Below are 22,065 nucleotides of genomic sequence, written 5' to 3'. Positions count from 1 at the left end.
TGATACGAACCACAGCCTCCTCTCCAAGCTATGATACAAAACTTCAAAATACACAGCAGCAAGGTGCATTTTTTCTTTGTAAAATATGTGGTCTTCTCTAGTGTTATAAATAGCTTTAATGAAAAACTTGTTCCATCAGGGTATGCGCTATCCACATGTGTATAGACAAAGAATAGAAAGAAAAATAATGTTCACTGCTTAACATGGGCAGCTTTCGGTTCACAAAATGGATGAATAAGTTAAAAGCAATAATCATCCTTCACTAACTGAAGTGATGAAAGCAATTACAGCTGTATTACCTATTCCATTTGAGGTAGACTCGGCTTAGACCATAATATGAGAGGCAGTTGAAGTGACCAGAATCTTCGTCCTTGAACTCGTCAAGAATTTTCATAAAGTGTCGCTCAGCCTCCAAAATATCCTATGAAGACAAAAAAATTCGGGGAAAAAATTTCACACGTTTCCCCTTCAACTTCATATCATATGCTCTATTACGAGATAGCTATATAATTTTACTCAATATTTTAATTGCAATACCTTTAAAAAACTGTTTTAAATATATTTTTAACCAATATTTTAAACCCATTAACAAGCTCCACTTGTCCGACGATGCAGCGGTCCAGATTGGATCTTTTCCTGACTGGTAAGCAGAATATTTTTTCTTCCAGTGGTCAATAATGGAAATGAGACATTAAACTATAGTTGGAGCGACCCTACTGAAAAAAATCTGAACGACAACTCATTCGGTCGACCAAAAATTCAGTAGCGCCCCTCTCCTGGTTATTGTTTGATTTTCCAATTTTAAAAATGTGTTTTAGTGATTCTTTATAGTTTACAGCTTCTTAAAACAAAATTGTTTTTTTACAAAATGTTCTTAAAAATGAGGTCAAATAATTACTCCCACAACAAACATTTAACAAAATGCAGAAATGTATTTTTCCTGTGGGAAAATCTCTGGCCTCAAATAATCCTCATTGGAAAAACTGCAAATGCATCCAATTCCATGGCTCAGTGGGTAGTACTCTCGCCTCGGAGTCAGCAGGTGGTGGGTTCAAGTCCCACTCCACAGGCTTGAACACATAATCTAGGCTGACACTTCAGTGCAGTATTGAGGGAGTGCTGCACTGTTGAAGGTGCACTCTTTTGGATGAGGTGTTAAACCATCTGCCCTATCAGGTAGACTAAAAGATCCCATGGTACTATTTTGAAGAAAAGCAGTCTTAGCCAATATTTATCACTCAACCAACATCACTAAAACAGATTATCTGTTCATGATCACATTATTGTTTGTGGGAGCTGGTTATGCGCAGATTGGCTGCCACTTTTCCTACATTACAACAATGACTAGCCTTCAAAAGTACTTAATTGGCTGTAAAGCACTTTGGAACTTCCCGAGGTTGTGAAAGGCACTATACAAATGCAAGTTTGTTCCTTCTTTTGGTGAGAACAAAATTGGGTTTGGTTGTGATGCCCACCAATGGTCAAGTAGCCTGAGTCACAGGTATAAAATGGTCACTTGGGTAAAGAACCAGAAGGGTGCTATACTCCCAGTACTGTACCAGAGTAACTGAATCAGCACCTTTAGAAAATTGAAGGAAAAAGTATGTTAGGAAAAATTAAAAATCCGATTGCGTTTGAAGAACTCATATTCAAGGCGTGATACTGGACTGTGTAAATAGCACTCAGTCTCTGGTTTCCTACAAATATCCAATAAGTGGCCAATTTCACACAATAGAACAACAAAATTACCAAAACGGTTCAGTTATCGGGACACAGTGGCTAGAACACAAGCCTTTTCACCTCCACAAATTGGGTTCAAATCTAGGAAACACCGATGGGTGGAATTTTCTCTCAAACTGATCGACGTTTGGCCGGTCTCAATCCAGTTCCTGGTGGACGCAAGCTCGCAGTACAAATTGCGGAGAATTAACCACTCTCACTTACACCACGAGAATGGCTGGTATGAGAAATGGAAAATTCACATTACAGTATGCATGCCGACTGAAGCTCAGGTCCAGATAAGCAGGTAGAATTTCATCGGAGGATAATTTTCACCTTTGCCTGAAATACAAATCACTTGATTTGCTAGAATTGCTTGGCAAGATCAACGCCGAGAGTCTCCGATAGTATGACAAAACAGCACTGTTCATTTCCATCATGACTACACAGAAAGTTACTTAGGAAGTTAGCTGACAAGTAAATTTTGTGGCTGATAGGCCAAGACACATTCAAATGTCTGAAAATTATGCAAGAACATTAGCAATTCTAGATTACGCAACACAAACAATTCTTTATATCAGAAAGCTCATTTTTACTCAGTAGCTCTACAATGTTATTGAAATTTAAACACTGTCGATATCATGGACTACAGCAAAAGACATTTGGCTCACAAATTAAAACTACATTTAAAAAAACCAGAGTCAAATATTCAAGCCCACATGCAAATCAACCAGGTTGATGTAATCACAATAACGTGCAAGTGATGGATAGGTCATCGGGAGCAATTAGATATAAATTATTGCACAATACACTAACGATTAGGGACAGATTGTAGCATTTAGACACCGACTATACTACAGGCTTAAAGTGAAGTGGTTTTAGCTTTACATCAATGTAAATTGTATCGTGCAACACAAACTTGAAATAATCTGAATTGCATTTAGGCAAGTGGCTCAAAATAATTTCCAGAAAGTATTGTTACATTGAGTCAGCTTCACACCAGCTGCTGTGTAACTGCTGCAAGTGCAAAATGAATTTTAAATAGATCAGATGGAATTTCCTTTTGTTCCTTTCTATTGGCTCCCTTAACGTAAAATTCAACAGCATCTGCTTTCCCCAAAGAGCCAACAATGTAACTTGGGCCCAGCATTGTTCTCAGCAGTTCCTTTTGCTCATCAATTTTCTCAGTTTCTAGTCTCTTGTGCAGACACTGACATATTGCTGTGATACGGTTGGTGCTTAAGTGATCATTATCTATGTGAGGTTTGACAGTGAGCATTAAGCAGGCTATTTAACCACGGGTGCACTTCCAGCAGAGTCAGCAACTAGAAGCAAGAACTCTGACCGATATTTTTCCCCCATCCCTAATCCAGGGGTGCTTGGATCAATTTTAGATCCTCACCGCTGCCTTGCTGAGAGCAGCTAACTCATCAAAGACCAAAGGTCAAAGACTGCTGATCAAAGACCAATGTGAACCAATGAAAATCATGGACATGAAAAGACACACTGGTCCGTCCAGCCTCAATACTGACACTCCCCAGCCAGAGTCATGTAATTTCCTGGGAGGCAAAAAAAAGATGAAAACCCAGGCCGAATAGGGGGAAAACATTCCTCTCCGACCCCTTTAGGCAATTGGAAGTAGTCCAAGACATCACAAATGTACAAATCATTCAGCTCTAGCAGATATTATAATGACAATCTTACAAACTAATGTATAATAAAATCTGTGGTATTTGCTTGTCCTTATTTTGTTACTTTACATTACAGTAGAAAATGTAAGGCCATTTTCTGTGGTGGATCCATCGTGAAGGCTTCCTAAAGCTGCTAAAGAAATCTTGTGCTTAACCTATTGAAGACCACGGGTATGATAGTTCAGCGTAACGCTGCCATACGAAGCGGCAGATATATATATCCACAGTTATGCTCCGAGCTTAACTATACAGAGATCCATCTTTTTACATTTGAGTACTTTTGATTTTTGGCAGTTACCCAAAGAACATTCACCATCAAGTTAAAATCAAAATTGAAGATTAGTTTATTGAAATAATACTTGGAATTGAAGAAGGAAACTCCATGAGTAAGTCACAGTACAGATGGAACACAGTAAGTGCAAGTCTATCCCTCCTTCAGATGAGTTCATCAGCACTCGGAGGAAAAATAAATGTAAGATATGAAATTAAAATTTATAGTCTTTGATTTTTTTTCCTTTACAGTCTACAGTCCCTCACCCACACCTACATTCTTCATGTGTAAGACTCCACAGTGAGTGCTGACAGACTAATTCATCATATGGCAACACAGCTGAGCCTGACCCTGTTCCGACTCAAAATGCCAACACACTTCCAGCAGCAGCTGTTGGATAATGATAAGAGGGAACCCTATTGATTATCCTAACCAAACCCAGGGATGCTGAGGCCAATTACCATTCCACCTTTCTTACTTCCCAAGTCAACGTCAGCTAACTTAGCACAGGTAATCGAGCCCTCCTAGTGTGCATGTTGGCTAACAATGGGTGTTCTGCCTTATAATTGCAGGTGTTACGTTTTGTTGCCGCCAGTAGGTGGCAGTAGATGGTAATGGCCAGTAGGGTCACTCAACAGGAACAGGAAGTAGTATAGTGATAAGCAAACAAAGAGGTCACATCAGTATGAAGTGTGCTGCAAGTTAATCTGCTGTAATCTTACATTGTTACGCCTTCGAAAGCATTGCCTGTGAGTTGAATGGTTTCATTACATATTCATGTTTAGATGTTAGTTATATCTCATGTATGTAACAAGGTGCATTTCTTTCTTTTTTCTTTCTCAGTTTTACTCCAACCCAATACAACTGATTTGTATTGTTTCATTGATCTCATGCAAGTGTGGCATCATTAAACACCGGAGCTTGGACGCTACATCCTGACTCCCATGTCGTTATTGAAAGGAGTTTGGCTGGCTGTCTAACTGCATACAGACACATACACGTAGGGAGGACGGTACAATGGGTTAAACTCCGTAGTCCATCAGGAGAGCCCTGTTGCTTGATATTTTTTTTTTTTAAAGGATCATCATTGAACAGGTTCGGGTTTGTCAGTGCACTAGGGACAACCTTAATGGATTTTTTGAGGAGGCCAATTTCCTCCCCATCTCTCATTAAGACAGTGGTACCTCACCCACGTGGTCACTCTTTATGTGGGAGCCAAGACAGTGAGTGTCAGTAGGCCATTCGACCATGGAGGGCATTGTGGCAAACCCGAATTCTCGCCTCACCCAACGCTGACATACAAGCTGGGTGATGCAGAGTCAGAACATACCAGGAATCAAATCTGGGACCTGCCAAGCTACACACCATAATGCTACACTGGGATCCCCCTTGTCCAGTAGGCCATCAGGAAAATTCGTTTTTTTTTTTTAAAAAGGGGTTTAATGACTAGACCCTCACCACTTTCAGCAAGGAAATAAAGTACATACCTGAATTAAATTGTTTCCTAGAAATGACAATCCACAGGCATACTCGATAAGAATGTACTCCATAGTGGTCAAGTTATACACCTGTAACAGAAAATCAATTGCAATTAATAAACAGTCCAAAATCCAATACCCGGTAGGTATAGTAGTTTACCAGTCCATACCTACAGTTAAATATACAATACCAGAAACATATTTCAATTAACTAAACAAGTAGTGCAGCACACTGGTATACACTGCGTACAATTCTGGTCGCCAGATTATAAAAAGGATATAGAGGCACTGGAGAGGGTGCAGAGAAGATTTACAAGGATGATACCAGAAATGCGAGGGTATACCTATCAGGAAAGGATGAACAGGCTGGGTCTCAAGAGACAGCTGAGGGGTGCCCTAATAGAGGTCTTTAAAATTATGAAAGGTTTTGCTAGAGCAGATCCAGAGAGTGTTTCCACTTGTGGGGAAGAGCAGAACTAGAGGCCATCAATATAAGATAGTCACCAAGAAATCCAATAGGGAATTCAGAAGAAACGTCTTTACCCAGAGAGTGGTGAGAATGTGGAACTCGCTACCACAGGGAGTGGTTGAAGCGAATAGTATAGATGCATTTAAGGGGCAGTTAGATAAGCATATGAGGGAGAAGGGAATAGAGGGTCATGCTGATAGAGTTAGATGAGGAAAGACGGGAAGAGGCTCGAGTGGAGCATAAACATCAGCATGGACTGGTTGGGCTGAATGGCCTGTTTCTGTGCCGTATATCCTATGTAATTAATGTGACATGGAGGGATCAGAAGTAATGTTGTTCAAAGAACATCTTCTTGATCAGAGACTGATCATTTTTTTAATTTCTGAAAAATGATCAGTATCATATCCAAATGGGAACAATGCCCACAAGACATCATATGCTAAAAATTACAGCATTTGTACACTCAGACACAACACATACCATTAACTCAAAAAACTTCAAAAATGTCTTTAAAATTTAACTCCAAACAGAAAAATAATTACACCACATTACAAAAATGTGCGTTTCCATAAAAAGTCACAGCAGCCAAAGATATTTATGGCATCATGTAATGCTACATAACCACAGGTCCCAATGCATCCACCCTTTCCCGGAATCGTCTCCCCTATTGTGTTGGCTTAAAAAATGAAGTACAGGAAACTTTGGCCTAGAAATTCACTATGGCCCCGCCAGCTGGCTAGCGCCCAAAAGTTAGTGCTGGGCGCGGAGCCAGCTGCGACCGTCAGATATTCAGTTTTTGCGCCCCGAGTCGGAACCGGGCGCTATTCCAGGGTGTGCCCGCCCCCGCTTGGGGCACTGAAACTGAATTTCAGCGCTCTAGGTGCCGCTGCGACACCCGATGCGGTGCGGCAGGCTGCGGTACTGCAGGCCTCCTCCTTCTCTTAAGGTGGAGGTGCCTGCAACGGGGAGATCGCCGCTGGATTGTGCCGGCAAATGAGCCCGGCACCATGGAGAAGTGCCGGGCTCGCGGAAAGCAGCCGGCAATGCCGCCGGGGGGGGGGGTGGTGGAGGAGGCCGGGGAAGGAGGTGCGGGCATGCGGCCGCCGAAAAAGCGGCCGGCCGCACCTCCACCTTTATGCGCCCCACTAAGGCTGCAGTAAGGCCCTGGTCTCCGGATGTTAGTAGCGGCCGCCACGGAGGAGGCGGCGGCAACTGAATATGGGCGTCGGGCCGGCATCGGGGCACTGCGCACACCGATGACGTCATCGGTGCCAGCGCAGCGCTACCGGCTACCGCCGCCATTACCGCCGAGCTCAATATCAGCGCAACCTCCTCTATTGGCGCAGAAGCCCTCTTTGGGCGGTAACTGGCCGCAAAGCTGGCAGCGCCTTACTGAATTTCTAGGCCTTTGTGTTATCCGGAGGCTAACTGTCCGAAATGTTCGAGCCACCGGCAAAAATCAGAAGCCGTTTTCGTTAGGTTTTTTTTCTTCTCGTTACTTTTTTCCTCAACAGTCAAGCTCTGCAATGTCTGCTGAAGCTGTTGCTAAGCTACAGAGACGCTTGGACTGTTTAGAAGCTGTTAAGCAACAGGGTTTGTTGACAGATACGGAGCTCCGTATCTTTCAACATTAGAGCTGGAGTGTCCGGCAGTTTTGAGGGAACGGCAACAGCTCGGTCCCATCGGTGCCGGATAGCACAAAGTTTCCTGTACAACTTTTGTAAAAAAAAAACCTGCACAAATCTCTTATAGTTAATTCAGGCCAACACTTCAACGCTGTGCTTCCACTGACATCCATATTATTAAAATCATTGAGCTTCTACAAAAAGACAATCTTGCATTTCTATAACGCTCCAAACAGTGGATGTTGAGCAGGAGGAAGGGTAAAATGTAGATCTTTAAGGTGGGGAGCCAAAGGCAAATTTTGGTTCATCCAGGTTTTGATATCAGACGGTCAGTTAGAGAATACACAAAGAAACCCATGACTCAACCTACTGATCGGAATGGTCTGTAGAAGCCACATACCTATTCCACCAGTTAGCATGTCGCTGAATGTCATTATTTACGATTCCACTGATCCTTTGGAAGCCCATGGGGAGGGGTAGATTTATTTTTATACAGCAATGGGTGGTGACTGCCGACTCTTCCCCTTGATTTCTCAGCCTGGGAGCCCCCTAAGGCTGACTGTCTAACTCCTCCTGGATTTGCCCACACGCACCTGCCCCCGGGGGAATCCTGTTGCCTCCCCAAAGAGACACTGTTATCCAACTATTCAGGCTCTGCACCGACGAGCCCATTCCTACAGTGTCTTCCACTGAGACTTTCCACTAAAAGCTCTGCAGCTCCCACTCACAAGCTCACACCCTCAATCTTGATGTTAAATTTTAACTGTCAGAATTCAGAACACAGGAACAGAAGGCCATTCAGCCTCTCAAATGTGTTCCGCCATTCAATTAGATCATAGTTCATCTGTATCTTACTCCAGCTACCTACATTGGTTCCAAAACCTTTAATACTCTTGCCTAACAAACATCTAAAGATTGGTAAATCTGAACAAGTGCACAATGCAGCACAAAATCTCTGTAAAGCTGAGCTGTTTGATGCTCCCCACAGTCCCCCTTGCCTCAAGTTATCCAAACAGGCCTCCTGCTCTCCCTAAGTTCAGCTGTACTAACAAACAACTTGCATTTATATAACTCTTTTAACACAGAAAAACGTCCCAAGGTGTTTCACCATGGTGTAATCAGAAATAAATGAACGCCAAGCCAAAGGAGGAGATATTAGATGGGTTGTCCTAAAGCTTGGTCAGAGGTGGGTTTTAATGAAAGTCTTCAAGGAAGAAAGGGAAGGAGAGGCATAAGAGCTCAGGCAGCGAATTACAGAGCATGGGGCCTAGGCAGGAGAAGGTATGGCCACCAATGTTGGTGCAAGGGTTGGAGGTGGGGGTGGGGATGAACAAAAGGCCAGAGTTGGAGGAACAAAGAGTTTGTTGGGGGGCGGGGGGGGGGGGGTTTGGTTGCCAGGCTGCAGGAGGTTAGAGATGAGATTTGGGGGGGGGGGGGGGGGAGGGGGGCAGGGGTTGAAGCTATGAAGGGATTTAAACATGAGGATGAAAGTTTTAAAATTGGAGGCATTGAGAGACCGGGAGCCAAAGTAGGTTAGCAAGGGCAGGGGTGATAGCTAAGCAGGGCTTGGTGCAAAACCTCATATCCTCTTCATTACTAAGATTGCCCACTTCCACCTCCGTAATATTGCCTACTTCCACCCCTATAATCAGCCTATCTGCTGCTGAAAGCCTCTTCTATGTCTCTGCCACCTCCAGACTCGACTAATCCAATTGCTCTACTCTCTGGCCCAGAATCCATTGCTCAAGCCTGCACACTCCATACTCTGCTCCATGTCCAATTGCTCCACTCCCAGGTGACTGCTCCTCTCTCACCCATGTTGCCTCATGCCTATGCTCTCCTTCTCAGATCCAATGTCAAGATCAAAGTATTCCTACTCCCTCCCAACCTGTGATTTGCCCACAATATAGATCCCTCCAAGGGAATTCCTCTTCTATTTATTCTATCCATAAGATTCTTCCCTCTGTGTTCCTCTTTTCAACTCCATCCCAGCCCTAGTTCCTCCCCAAGTTTCTCGTTCACCCACACAGATGGCACCTCTTCCCATCTAGTCTCAGTACCCGCCTCTGAAGCGCTGGCTGTCATTCCTTTGCATAAAATGTGCTTTAAAAAAAGTAAAACATATAAATTGAGTAAAGCAGTAAAGGAACAGATTTGAAGCCTAGAGTGGGGCATACGCAGATGGTGGCAGAATGAATGACTAATGAGTTAGAGACAAAGGGGAATTCAGCTAGAAAGCATTTGAAAGCATAGCAAGAGTGAAAGACAGCCAGAAAGAATTAGCGACACCAGCAGAGTGACATACACTTTTTTGTCTATGCGCAATATCACAGATCAAGTAATTTCAATAAAATGCAACAAAAAAAAAATTATTTTGAAGTTAAATTTGTCTACACACATCATAATTTTTTTAATTAAATCAACTCCAATTTAAGATTCTGTGGGAAGAAACAGTTCAGCAATGGGTCAATGTTTCAGTCCATTTTTATCAAAAAGACTTTGCTTCCTTGCAAGTAGGGTTGCGAAGGGGTGGAAAGTATCCGGGAAATTTCCGGAAATTTTCCACGGGAAGTTTAGCTTGGGAATTTTGCCCAATAAAGCACATGCAAGCATAATATTGTTTTTTTGTATTTCTTTCCCACCAGTACTGTACCCCAGTGTTATACAGTGACAGACCTGTACCCACCAGTACTGTACCCCAGTACTGGTGGGTACAGGTCTGTCACTGTATAACACTGGGGAAAAGTACTGGTGGGTACAGGTCTGTCACTGTATAACACTGGGGTACAGTACTGGTGGGTACAGGTCTGTCACTGTATAACACTGGGGTACAGTACTGGTGGGTACAGGCCTGTCACTGTATAACACTGGGGTACAGTACTGGTGGGTACAGGTCTGTCACTGTATAACACTGGGGTACAGTACTGGTGGGTACAGGTCTGTCACTGTATAACACTGGGGTACAGTACTGGTGGGTACAGGCCTGTCACTGTATAACACTGGGGTACAGTACTGGTGGGTACAGGTCTGTCACTGTATATCACTAGGGTACAGGTCTGTCACTGTATAACACTGGGGTACAGTACTGGTGGGTACAGGCCTGTCACTGTATAATACTGGGGTACAGTACTGGTGGGTACAGGTCTGTCATTGTATATCACTGGGGTACAGTACTGGTGGGTACAGGTCTGTCACTGTATAACACTGGGGTACAGTACTGGTGGGTACAGATCTGTCACTGTATATCACTGGGGTACAGTACTGGTGGGTACAGGTCTGTCACTGTATAACACTGGGGTACAGTACTGGTGGGTACAGGTCTGTCCCAGTCTGGGGATATGGAAACCACCATCAAGAAAATACTGCTGGATGATGTGTTTTGGGAGTGGTTAGCAGCCTTAAACTACTCTCACCAGCAGCATCTGCAATTGCCCATATTGAAGGAGATGACGCTGTCTTGTCAGATGTGCTCAGGCTTTTTGCTGATTTAAAAGAACAAATCAGCATTGCCCTACCCACATCCCTGCTGCTCAAAGCAGAGGAGAAGGCAATTGTTCAATTCATACAGACGCGTCAAGAATTTTGTGTCAAGCCGATTCATGCTGCAGCATACGTGCTGGACCCAAAGCATGTTGGGAGACCAATGCTTTCTGGAGAACAGATCAACAGCGCTTACAGTGTGATTTCTACCCTCTCACGCCACCTCAATCTGGATGTGGTCAAAGTTCTGGGAAGTCTGGCAAAGTTCTCTACCAAGCAAGGTCTTTGGATGGGGATGGGATATGGGAATCATGCAAGCGTATCAGTGCACATACCTGGTGGAAGGGACTTTGTGCATCTGAGGCCCTGTCACCCATTGCATCGGTGATACTCCAAATCCCACCTTCATCAGCGGCCTCTGAACGAAACTGGTCACTTTTTGGGAATACGCATACAAAGGTGCGCAACAGGCTGACTAACAAGGAAGTGGAGAAACTGGTGGCTATCCGGGCGAACCTACAACTTATTGAGCCAGATGCAGAAGTGTCCACCACACAGCTAGACAGTGACACAGAGGAGGAAATGGACACGTCAGAGCCAGAGTCAGAGAATCAGGAGGAGCAATGAGGAGTAGAAGACTCAGAATTCTGACTCATGAGTAGAAGACTCAAAGGGACAAAATAAGGACAAATTACAGGCTAAATAAGCTGACGCTCTTTTTATTCTATTTTAGATGGGTCTTTTTTGTGGGGGTTCAATAAAGTTCAAAATGATAACCTAAATAAAGTTTTGAAAGTCTGTTTTTATTTGTATGGAACAGTATGTCTATTTTGACGACAAAGATAATACAAGGGTCAGAGACAAAAACTATCAGTGTGCAAAAAACTCAAAATTCCCATAAATTCCCAAAATTCCCATGGAAAGTTTCCTCTTTTAAAAATTCCCAGAATTTTGCAACCCTACTTGCAAGCATCCTCAGGAGCATATAACCCAGGTCGTTTGAGGAAAAATGCGGGTTACTGATTGCAGTGATAGTCTAGACTGAAACTAGACTTCATACATAAAATGGATTAAAGGGCCAGTTTCAACATTGCAAATATTAGAAACATGCAATAACAGAAAATGCTGGAAACAGGTTGTTAACTTTGTTTCTCTCTCCATGGATGCTGCCTGACCTGCTGAGTGTTACCAGCATTTTCTGTTGTTATTTCAGATTTCCAGCATCCGTATTTTGCTGTTGTATTAGAAACATGCACACTGATCCAAAGTACAAGTCGTGCAATTGGATACATAGTAGGATTGAACTTTAGCATCACTGAAAGACAGACCATACTTGGCTGTATGAAAGGTACAGTTAGGATTTGCTAACTTCTGAAACTGCACACTGTAATCTACGGCAAGAAAAATACACAGTGGATTAAATAACTTTTGTGTCTCTATACTGTATATTGGTAACGAAAGATACAGTGACTCTAATACAGCAAAAAGTACAATACTTGAAAACATCTGTTGCCTTTTCAAAGGAATTTGATGTAAAAATACAATGTTCGCCCACAGTAATTAAACCCGAGAAAAGCTCACATTCAGTAGCAACATATATTTGTTCATTGAGCAATCGCGTAACATTTCTCAACAAATTTATACACATGAAGACTTCTTATTTAGCCTTGGACTGGGTCAACTACCTTTACTTAGGCAGCTAAAATATGGTGGTGTGTTACCATCTACAGACCGATGGTGAATGTTTCCCAATAAAGGTAAGTGTCTGCCATTATCTATTCATTTTACTTTGGTCTCTCAAAAAATATACAACAGTTCCACATGATTCTTGTTATTTTTAAGTGCACGTGACTGAAGGGAAGACAAATGTTTTAAATTTAAAAAATCTGGTGAAAGGAAGTAATTTTATCACTCAATTGGAAGATAAAGTCAAATTGTAAGAGTTTTATAGGAAATCCTCCAGTCTGCATGGCCTAATGAGGGATATTTCATAACATCGAAACAAGTAGTATTTTAAGTTCTGACGATAAAACTTACTTTTTTTTCTTTTATTAGTTTAAGGGCATTCAAATAGTTCTCCTGAGCATTTCTAAAATTAGACGCCATCAATGCCTCGGAGGCTTCTTTCAGTTTGCATTTTAGCGATCTTTCTTCCACCTGCAACACAAAGAAATTCATCAGTAACTTGAACTGATTAAAAAGCAGATTTGGCCTAATAATGAGACTGATCCTTTCTTATTTTGCCTTCATGAAAACTGCTCTATTTTACAAAAGCATTAGTCTAATGATCACAGGGACCACCATTTGAATAAAAGACTACAATGTAACCTTGACTTTTGAGCCAAGACAAACAATAAAACAAAATTACTTCTATGGAAAGCATAGTTTGAAAACTGATGGATTTTGAGTGCATTTAACACTATACACTATATAGTGTAAAAGTTTAAAGCAATAAGCCAGTCTTTTATAAATAGACCATTTTTACAATAATCTATTTTTTTCCACTGTAAAAACTTGTTGATAATCTTTACATTAATGAACTAACTCTTTATAAAGTGAGGTATATCTTTACCAAGCTAAAAAAGCCAAAGTGATATACAGATAGGTTAAAAATGCTGCATTTAAATCACTTCAGAGGATCAGATCTTTTTCTATACTGATATAGAAAACTAGGCCGACTAGATAAATGGAATTCACAAAATTAAAAAGTTTTTTAAAAAGTGACCTCTTCCAAGATAATTCCTCAGGTATTTAAAATAATTTGTAAGTAATCAAAAACACTAGAAGTCAGGTCCCCTCTGTTAATTGCACCTAATGATGAAGCAGATGAGAGGGTATCTGAGAGTTTCACAGTCATCCCACTGTTGGAATGATTATAATCATGTACTGGCAGGCAGATAGGGTTACAATCTTGTTAGTACGATTCTCCAACCCATGCTCCCTGCCAGCAATCCAATGACGTTAGCTTCCCAAAAATTAAACTGCCCCTTTTCATGTTGTATTCTTTATCATGGGTGGTTGTTGATGGGTTTTTTTCAGTGATATCGAGAGGACAAAATCATTTCCAATGTACAGGAAACTTTGTGATATCCGGCACCGACGGGACCGAGCTGTTGCCGTCCCATCAAAACTGCCGGACATACCAGCGTTAATGTTGAAGCATACGGAGGTTTTCGTCTCCGTATCTGACAACACTGTTGCTTAGCAACAGCTTCTAAACAGTCGGCCCGTACCTTGGAAGCATCTCTGTAGCTTAGCAACAGCTTCAGAGACTTTCCAGAGCCTGACTGTTGGAAAAAAAAGCCACGAGAAGAAAAAAACGGCTCCCGATTTCTGCCGGTAGATCGAGGTTTCCGGACATACAACCTCCAGATAAACCAAAGTCTCCTGTATTGGCATGGAGCAATGAAAACCTTGCTATTTCATAGAAACATAGAAGATAGGAGCAGGAGTAGGCCATTCAGCCCCTCGAGCCTGCTCCGCCATTCAATGCGATCATGGCTGATCATCCAAATTCAGTACCCAGTCCCTGCTTTCTCCCCATACCCCTTGATCCCTTTAGCCTTAAGAAATATATCCAACTCCTTCTTGAATATATTTAATGTATCAGCCTCTACTGCTGTCTGTGGTAGAGAATTCTACAGGTTCACCACTCTCTGGGTGAAGAAATTCCTCCTCATTTCTGTCCTAAATGGCCTCCCCTTATCCTTAGACTGTGACCCCTGGTTCTGGACTCCCCGACCATCGGGAACATCCTTCCTGCATCTAGTCTGTCCAGTCCTGTCAGAATTTTATAAGTTTCAATGAGATCCCCTCTCATTCTTCTAAACTCCAGCGAGTACAAGCCCAATCGTCCCAATCTCTCCTCATACGTCATTCCTGCCATCCCAGGTATCAGCCTGGTGAATCTTCGCTGAACTCCTTCCATGGCAAGAACATCCTTCCTCAGATAAGGCGACCAAAACTGCACACAATACTCAAGATGTGGTCTCACCAAGGCCCTGTACAACTGCAGCAAGACATCCTTGTACCTGTACTCAAACCCTCTCGCTACGAAGGCCAACATACCATTTGCTTTCTTAACCGCTTGCTGCACCTGCATGCTTACCTTCAGCGACTGGTGCACAAGGACACCCAGGTCTCGTTGCACTTCCCCTTTTCCCAATCTATTGCCATTCAGATAATAATCTGCTTTCCTGTTTTTACCACCAAAGTGGATAACCTCACATTTATCCACGTTATATTGCATCTGCCATGCTTCTGCCCAATCACCCAACCTGTCCAAATCATCCTGTAGTTTCTCGGCATCCTCCTCACAGCACACACAGCTTTGTATCGTCCGCAAACTTGGAGATATTACATCTAGTTCCCTTGTCTAGATCATTAATATATATTGTGAATAGCTGGGGTCCAAGGACCGATCCCTGCGGTACCCCACTAGTCACTGCCTGCCATTCGGAAAAAGAACCGTTTATTCCAACTCTTTGCTTTCTGTCTGCCAACCAGTTCTCTATCCAAGTCAATACCTTGCCCCCAATCCTATGCGCCTTAACTTTACACGCTAATCTCTTATGCGGGACCTTATCGAAAGCCTTCTAAAAGTCCAAATACACCACATCCACTGGTTCTCCCTTATCTATTTTACTAGTTACATCCTCAAAAAATTCCAGATTAGTCAAGCACGATTTACCTTTTGTAAATCCATGTTGACTTTGTCCGATCCTGTCACTGATTTCCAAGTGCTCTGCTATTACATCTTTTATAATGGACTCTAGCATTTTCCCCACTACCGATGTCAGGCTTACCGGTCTGTAATTCCCCGTTTTCTCTCTACCACCTTTTTTGAATAGTGGGGTAACATTAGCTACCCTCCAATCAATGGGTACTGTTCCAGATTCTATCGAATGTTGGAAGATGATCAGCAATGCATCTACTATTTTTAGGGCTACCTCCTTAAATACCCTAGGATGTAGATTATCAGGCCCTGGGGATTTATCGGCCTTTCAATCCCATCAATTTCCCCAACACCATTTCCCTACAAATACTGATTTCTTTCAATTCCTCCCTTTCATCAGACCCTATGTTCCCCGACATCTCTGGGAGGTCATTTGTGTCCGCCTTTGTGAAGACAGAGCCAAAATATGTATTTAATTGGTCTGCCATTTCTTTGTTCCCCGTTATAAATTCCCCTGATTCTGACTGCAAGGGACCTACGCTTGACTTCACCAATCTTTTTCTCTTCACATATCTATAAAAGCTTTTACAGTCAGTTTTTATGTTCCATGCAAGCTTACTCTCCTATTCTATTTTTGCTTTCTTAATTAATCCCTTTGTCCTCCTTTGTTGAATCCTAAACTGCTCCCAATCCTCAGGTTTACTGCTTTTTCTAGCCAATTTATATGTCCTCTCCTCAGATCTTATGCTATCCCTAATTTCTCGTTAGCCACGGTTGAGTCACCTTTTTTGTTTTATTTTTATGCCAAACTGGGATGAACAAATTCTGTAGTTCATCCATGCTGTCTTTGAATGTTTGCCATTGCCTATCCACCGTCAACCCTTTGAGTGACAGTCCCCAATCAATCCTACCCAACTCGCGCCTCAGACCATCGTAGTTTCCTTTATTTAAATTCAGGACCCTAGTCTCTGAGTCAACGACTTCATTCTCCATCTTAAATGAAGAATTCGATCATATTATGATCGCTCCGACCCAAGGGGCCTCGTACAACAAGATTGCTAATTAATCCTTTCTCGTTACATAATACCCAGTCTAAGATGGAGCAAGGAGTGGGATCAGTGGCGCTATGAAGAGCGTTCAAACAGAAAAATCAAGGAGTGACATCACAGGGCAGCAGGTAGGTGATTGGTTGGTGAGTATTACAGTTTTTCTTTAATGTCTAAGCTAGCTAAGAAACTGTAAATTGCTATAACTTTACTTTATTAAATTAGTAACTAAAACTAGATAAACCAATTAAGTAATAAAACTAAAATAATTGAGAAAAAAATTAATTAACTAATCAAATAAATAAAGGTTAGATAGACATGACAGGAGGTGTGCCGTAACTGTAGCATGTGGGAGTTTGTGGAGGTCAGCGAGATCCCGGGGAACCACATCTGCTGTAAGTGTCTGCAGCTCGAGGAACTTCAGCTCAGAGTTGTTGAGCTGGAGTCTGAGGTGCAGACATTGCGGGGCATCAGGGAGGGGGAGAGTTACCTGGACACTTTGTTCCAGGGGACAGTCACACCCCTTAAGATTTAGTACTTTAGAGTTTGTCAATGGTCAGGAACAGGAGGGCGTGACCTTGAGTCAGGAAGGTATGGGGACCCAGGATGTCATGATGGAGGAGCCTCAGCCCTTGTCTTTCACCAACAGGTATTAGATACTTGCTACCTGTGTGGATGAGAACAAGGACTGCAGGGTGGATGAGCAAACTGACCATGGCACCATGATGCAGGAGGTCATTCAAGTGGGGGGGGGGGGGGGGGGGGGAGTGAAAAGAAATGTAGTTGTGGTAGGGGACAGTATAGTCAAGGGAATAGATACTGTTCTTTGCAGCCACGACAGGGAGTTGCGAAAGTTGTATTGCCTGCCCGGTGCCAGAGTTAAGGATATCTCGTCGTGGCTGGAGAAGAACTTGGAGTGGGAGGGGGAGGATCCAGTTGTCGTGGTCCACGTAGGAACCAACAACATAGGTAGAACTAGGAATGAGGTTCTGTTGAGGGAGTTTGAGGAGCTCGAATCCAAATTAAAAAGCAGAACCTCCAAGGTAATAATCTCTGGGTTGTTACCCGAGCCACGTGCAAATTGGCATAGGGACAAACAGATTAGAGGTTTAAATGAGTGGCTCAAAAGAGTGGTGTGGGAGGAAGGGGTTTCTGTTCATGGAGCACTGGCACCAGTACTGGGGAAAGAGGGAGCTGTTCCGTTGGGATGGGCTCCACTTAAACCAGGCTGCGACCAGTGTCCTGGCGAATCGAATAAGTAGGGCCGTAGTCAGGGCTTTAAACTAAATGAAAGGGGAAGGATTCAGGAAAGAGTAAATTTAAAAGCAGCGAGAGAAATGTCAAGGCTCTAGAGCAGAGTAGAGTTTTGGGTAAAAATAAGCAGAGTGGGTCAGGAAGGGACAGAGAGAGTAACAAAGATAATAGGGCATCAGTGACTAAGGTGACATCAGGGAAAAATAGAAAAAAGTCAAAGCTAAGGGCACTATATCTGAATGCGCAAAGCATTCGCAACAAAATAGATGAATTAATAGCTCAGATAGAAATGAATAGGTTTGATTTAATAGCTATTATGGAGACGTGGTTGCAAAGTGACCAAGATTGGGAACTAAATATTCCAGCATACTTAACTTTTAGAAGAGTTAGGCAAAATGGAAAAGGAAGAGGGGTAGCCCTGATAATAAAGGGTGGGATAAAGACAGTAGAGAGAAAGGATCTTAGCTCAGAAAATCAAGAAGTAGAATCAGTTGGTTGATGGGTGGAGCTAAGAAACAGCAAGGGGCAGAAAACATTGGTGGGAGTTGTTTATAGGCCCCCAATCGTGTAATGTAGGGCAGAGTATAAATCAGGACATTAGAGGTGCATGTAACAAAGGTTAATTCAGTAATCATGGGGGGCTTTAATCTACATATAGACTGGGCAAACCAAATTTGCAGTCATAGTGTGGAGGACGAGCTCATGGAATGTATACAAGATAGTTTTCTACATCAGTATGTTGAGGAACCAACTAGGGAACAGGCTATTTTAGATCTAGTATTGTGCAATGAGAAAGGGTTAATTAATCACCTTGTAGTAAAGGGGCCTTTAGGGAAGAGTGACCATAATATGACAGAATTTTATATTGAGTTTGAAAGTGATTTAGTTAAATCCGAAACTAAAGTCTTCAAGCTAAACAAAGCAAACTACGTAGGTATGAGGGGCAAGTTGGTTAAGGTAGATTGGGAAACTACATTAAAAGTTATGACGGCAGACAAGCAATGGCTAGCATTTAAAGAATTAATACATAATTTACAACAAATATACATTTCTTTAAGGCACAAAAACCCCACAGGAAAAGTAGTCCAACCATGGCTAACAAGAAAAGTTAAAGATAGTATTAGATCAAAGGAAGAGGCTTATAATGTTGCCAAAAAGAGTAATAAGCCTGAGAATTGGGAGGATTTTAGAATTCAGCAAAGGAGGACCAAGAAATTGATATGGAAAGAGAAAAAAGAATACAAGAGTAAATTAGCAAGAGACATAAAAACAGATTGTAAACATTTCTATAGGTATGTAAATAGGAAGAGATTAGTGAAAGTAAACATAGGCCCATTAGAGGCAGAGACAGGAGAAATTATAATGGGCAAGAAGGAAATGGCAGAGACATTAAACAAATACTTTATTTCTGTCTTCACGGTAGAAGACACAAAATAATTCCGGAAATAATGGGGAACCAAGGGTCTCGAGAGAATGAGGAACTTAAAGAAATCAGTATAAGTAAAGACATAGTACTGGAGAAATTAATGGGTCTAAGTGGCAACAAATCCCCTGGACCCGACAACCTGCATCCTTGGGTTTTAAAAGAGGTAGCTGCAGAGATAGTGGATGCACTGGCATTAATCTTCCAGAATTCCCTAGATTCTAGAACAGTCCCCAAGGATTGGAAGGTAACAAACATAACCCCGCTATTTAAAAAAGGAGGAAGAGAAAAAACGGAGAACTATAGGCCAGTTAGCCTGACATATTATTAGGAACATGTTAACAGGGCACTTGGAAAATCATAATATGATTAGGCAGAGTCAACATGGTTTTATGAAAGGGAAATCGTGCTCGACAAATCTATTGTTTTTGAAGATGTAACTAGTAGGATGGATAGCAAAAAAATCAGAATATTTTTTGAATGGTGAGAGACTGGGAAATGTTTGCACTCAGAGGGACCTGGGTGACCTTGGCCTGCGATTGGAATATCTGGGCCATACTTGCCTCAGAGCTAGTGCAACGAAAGTTCACTGGACTGGTTCCTAGGATGAGGGGATTACCCTTAAGGAGAGATTGAGTAGAGGTTAGAAGAATGAGAAGTGATCTAATTGAAACATATAAAATTCTTATGAGGCTTGACAGGGTTAATGCTGGGAAAATGTTCCCCCTGGCTGGGGAATCTAGAACACGGGGTCACAGTCACACAGAATAAGGGGCAGGTCATTTAGGACTGAGATGAGGAGAAATTTCTTCACTCAAAGCATTGTGAATCTTTGGAATTCTCTACCCCAGAGACCTGTGGATGCTCAGTCGTTGAGTATATTCAAGACAGAGGTCGATACATATTTTTGAACGAAGTGAATTAAGGGAATTGGGGATTGTGCGGGAAGGTGAAGTTGAGGTAGATGATCAGCCATGATCTTGTTAAATGGCGGAGCAAGCTTGAAGGGCCAAATGGCCGATCCAGCTCCTATTTCTTATGTTATGTTCATGTTTAAAATTCAAAAAATCCTTCAGTGATCTTATCTGGGATCATGGAATTTCTTTGTGTGTTTAGTCTTAGGCAGTGTTCAATAATTGTAGCAACCTTTTTTCCCCCTGGACAAAGAGGGTGTGAGGAAGTCCTAATCCTGCCATCTTTAAACAGAAAATTACATTTTATATCAGTTATTAAAAGGATTGAAAATTTGAAGCCTAAGTCATTTCGGGAACGCACTCTTTGCACACTTACATTGCTGACCTCTGATCTTCACCCCAAAATTCTAGATCGGTAATGGTAACTGAAGGATTTTTTTTTAATTTTAAAAATGAAATAGCAAGGTTTTCATTGCTCCATTCAAATACATTGGAAATAATTTTGTCCTTTCTATATCACTGAAAAAAACCATTAACAACCACCCACGATAAAGAATACAACATGACAAATGGAAGTTTAATTTTTGGGAAGCTAACATCATTGGAAAGTTTCCAATAGCAATCCTATGACAATGTCAGAATATTAAACTGCCCTCTAAGAGGAAAAACAATTGGCCTCACTTCAAACATCATTCAGAAATCTCTTCATTTTGCATTTTTTTGAACTTGCGTGTCCCCTTCAAGAAACAAAGTCAGGGGTGTAGGTGGAGATACACTATAAATATAAAGTCCATCACAATAAAGATTCTCATCATTGAAACAGAAATACATGATACAGATGAATTGTGAAGCTGGTGCATCTGCTTAACATTATCTCAGCTGTGAGTAAACTAAACATTGAAGTTTCTGTTTTAAGTCAATGAAGTACACATTTTTAATGCACGGCATAGTGTAAATTTAACTTTCTCTCTCATCAGATTCATTTGAAGTACTTGGTGTTGATAATTACTTGCCAAATGTGTTATTTTTCCTGCGAAGGGGCCAACAATTCTGGCGGTTTAAAACTCCACTGAGCTGCCAGTAAGACCTGCCAACCGTTTGCAATTTTTTTTAGACTAAAGAACCTGCTTACAACTGTGTACTGCTATTTTTTTCTCCAATTTCCCATTTGTGATTTTTGCCCTTTACAGGAAACTCTCGATTTACCGGCACCTAAATAACCAGAAATCTCTGTTAACCGGCAAAATTCAGGAGTAGGTTCAGCTAAGTTTTACTTCATATTAGTGGCCGTTCCTGGATCTGTGGCCGTGTAACCGGGGTTCCTGCACCTGTTGCTAAGCAACAGGGACGCCTGGATCTTGTGGCAGGGTTCCTGCACCTGTTGCTAAGCAACAGGGAAGCCTGGATCTGTTGCTGTGTACGGGGCTCTCGTACCTTTTACTATACCTCTCTGTAATCCGGACTTTTTGATAAACCGGCACCACGCCGGTCCCGTCGGTGCCGGTTAAAAAAGAGTTTCCTGTACCTCTCTTTGCCGAAAGGCAGGTGCTCATACTACGCTACCATTCCTACAACAGTGACTACACTTCAAAAAAACACTTCCTTGGCTGTAAAGTGCTTTGGAATGTCCGGTGGTCATGAAAGGCGCTATATAAATGCAAGTCTTTCTTTTTTTCTTTTCACTGTATGGCTAGTGGTCCTCCAATACCTCACCCAAGTGCAAGCTTTGACAGTGAGTCAGTAAGTAGGCTATTCCACAGAGGGGGCCTCACAGCCAAGCTGGATTATATTCCTTTCCCTGCATCCAGATATATGCAAGAGTCACTGGATTGCAACCAGCAGTAGAATGTTCTCTTGACAATGTTCCTTTCCTCAGCCTGGAGACAGTAAGGCTGAATGTGATGCCTCCACTGTTGTGTTAGTCATCTTAGCTAACACAGCACACACTAGGGATCAAACCAGAAACTACAGCGTCAGTCTTGGCTCAATTGGTGGCACTCGCGCCTCAGAATCAGAAGGT

At 42.2% G+C, this 22,065-nt stretch overlaps 1 protein-coding gene across 4 annotated transcripts in view; it reads right to left on the bottom strand.

Annotated features, from left to right (window-relative positions):
- Window positions 1–22,065, bottom strand: part of LOC147100335 (uncharacterized) — a 120,957-nt gene that overhangs the window by 59,485 nt on the left and 39,407 nt on the right. For all 4 annotated transcript variants that reach the window (XM_085967943.1, XM_085967942.1, XM_085967941.1 and 1 more), the window contains 3 exons: window positions 12,771–12,890; window positions 5,169–5,249; window positions 300–421 (listed from right to left, as the gene is read on the bottom strand). In XM_085967943.1, the coding sequence (XP_085824069.1) occupies window positions 300–421; window positions 5,169–5,249; window positions 12,771–12,890 (323 nt within the window). The remainder of the gene's footprint in view (window positions 1–299; window positions 422–5,168; window positions 5,250–12,770; window positions 12,891–22,065) is intronic.

Source organism: Somniosus microcephalus, chromosome 26 (genome assembly GCF_052327205.1).
Source record: "Somniosus microcephalus isolate GS21.2 chromosome 26, FLI_Smic_1.0, whole genome shotgun sequence".
Taxonomy (NCBI): domain Eukaryota; kingdom Metazoa; phylum Chordata; class Chondrichthyes; order Squaliformes; family Somniosidae; genus Somniosus; species Somniosus microcephalus.
This window is presented reverse-complemented; position numbering and strand designations above follow the sequence as displayed.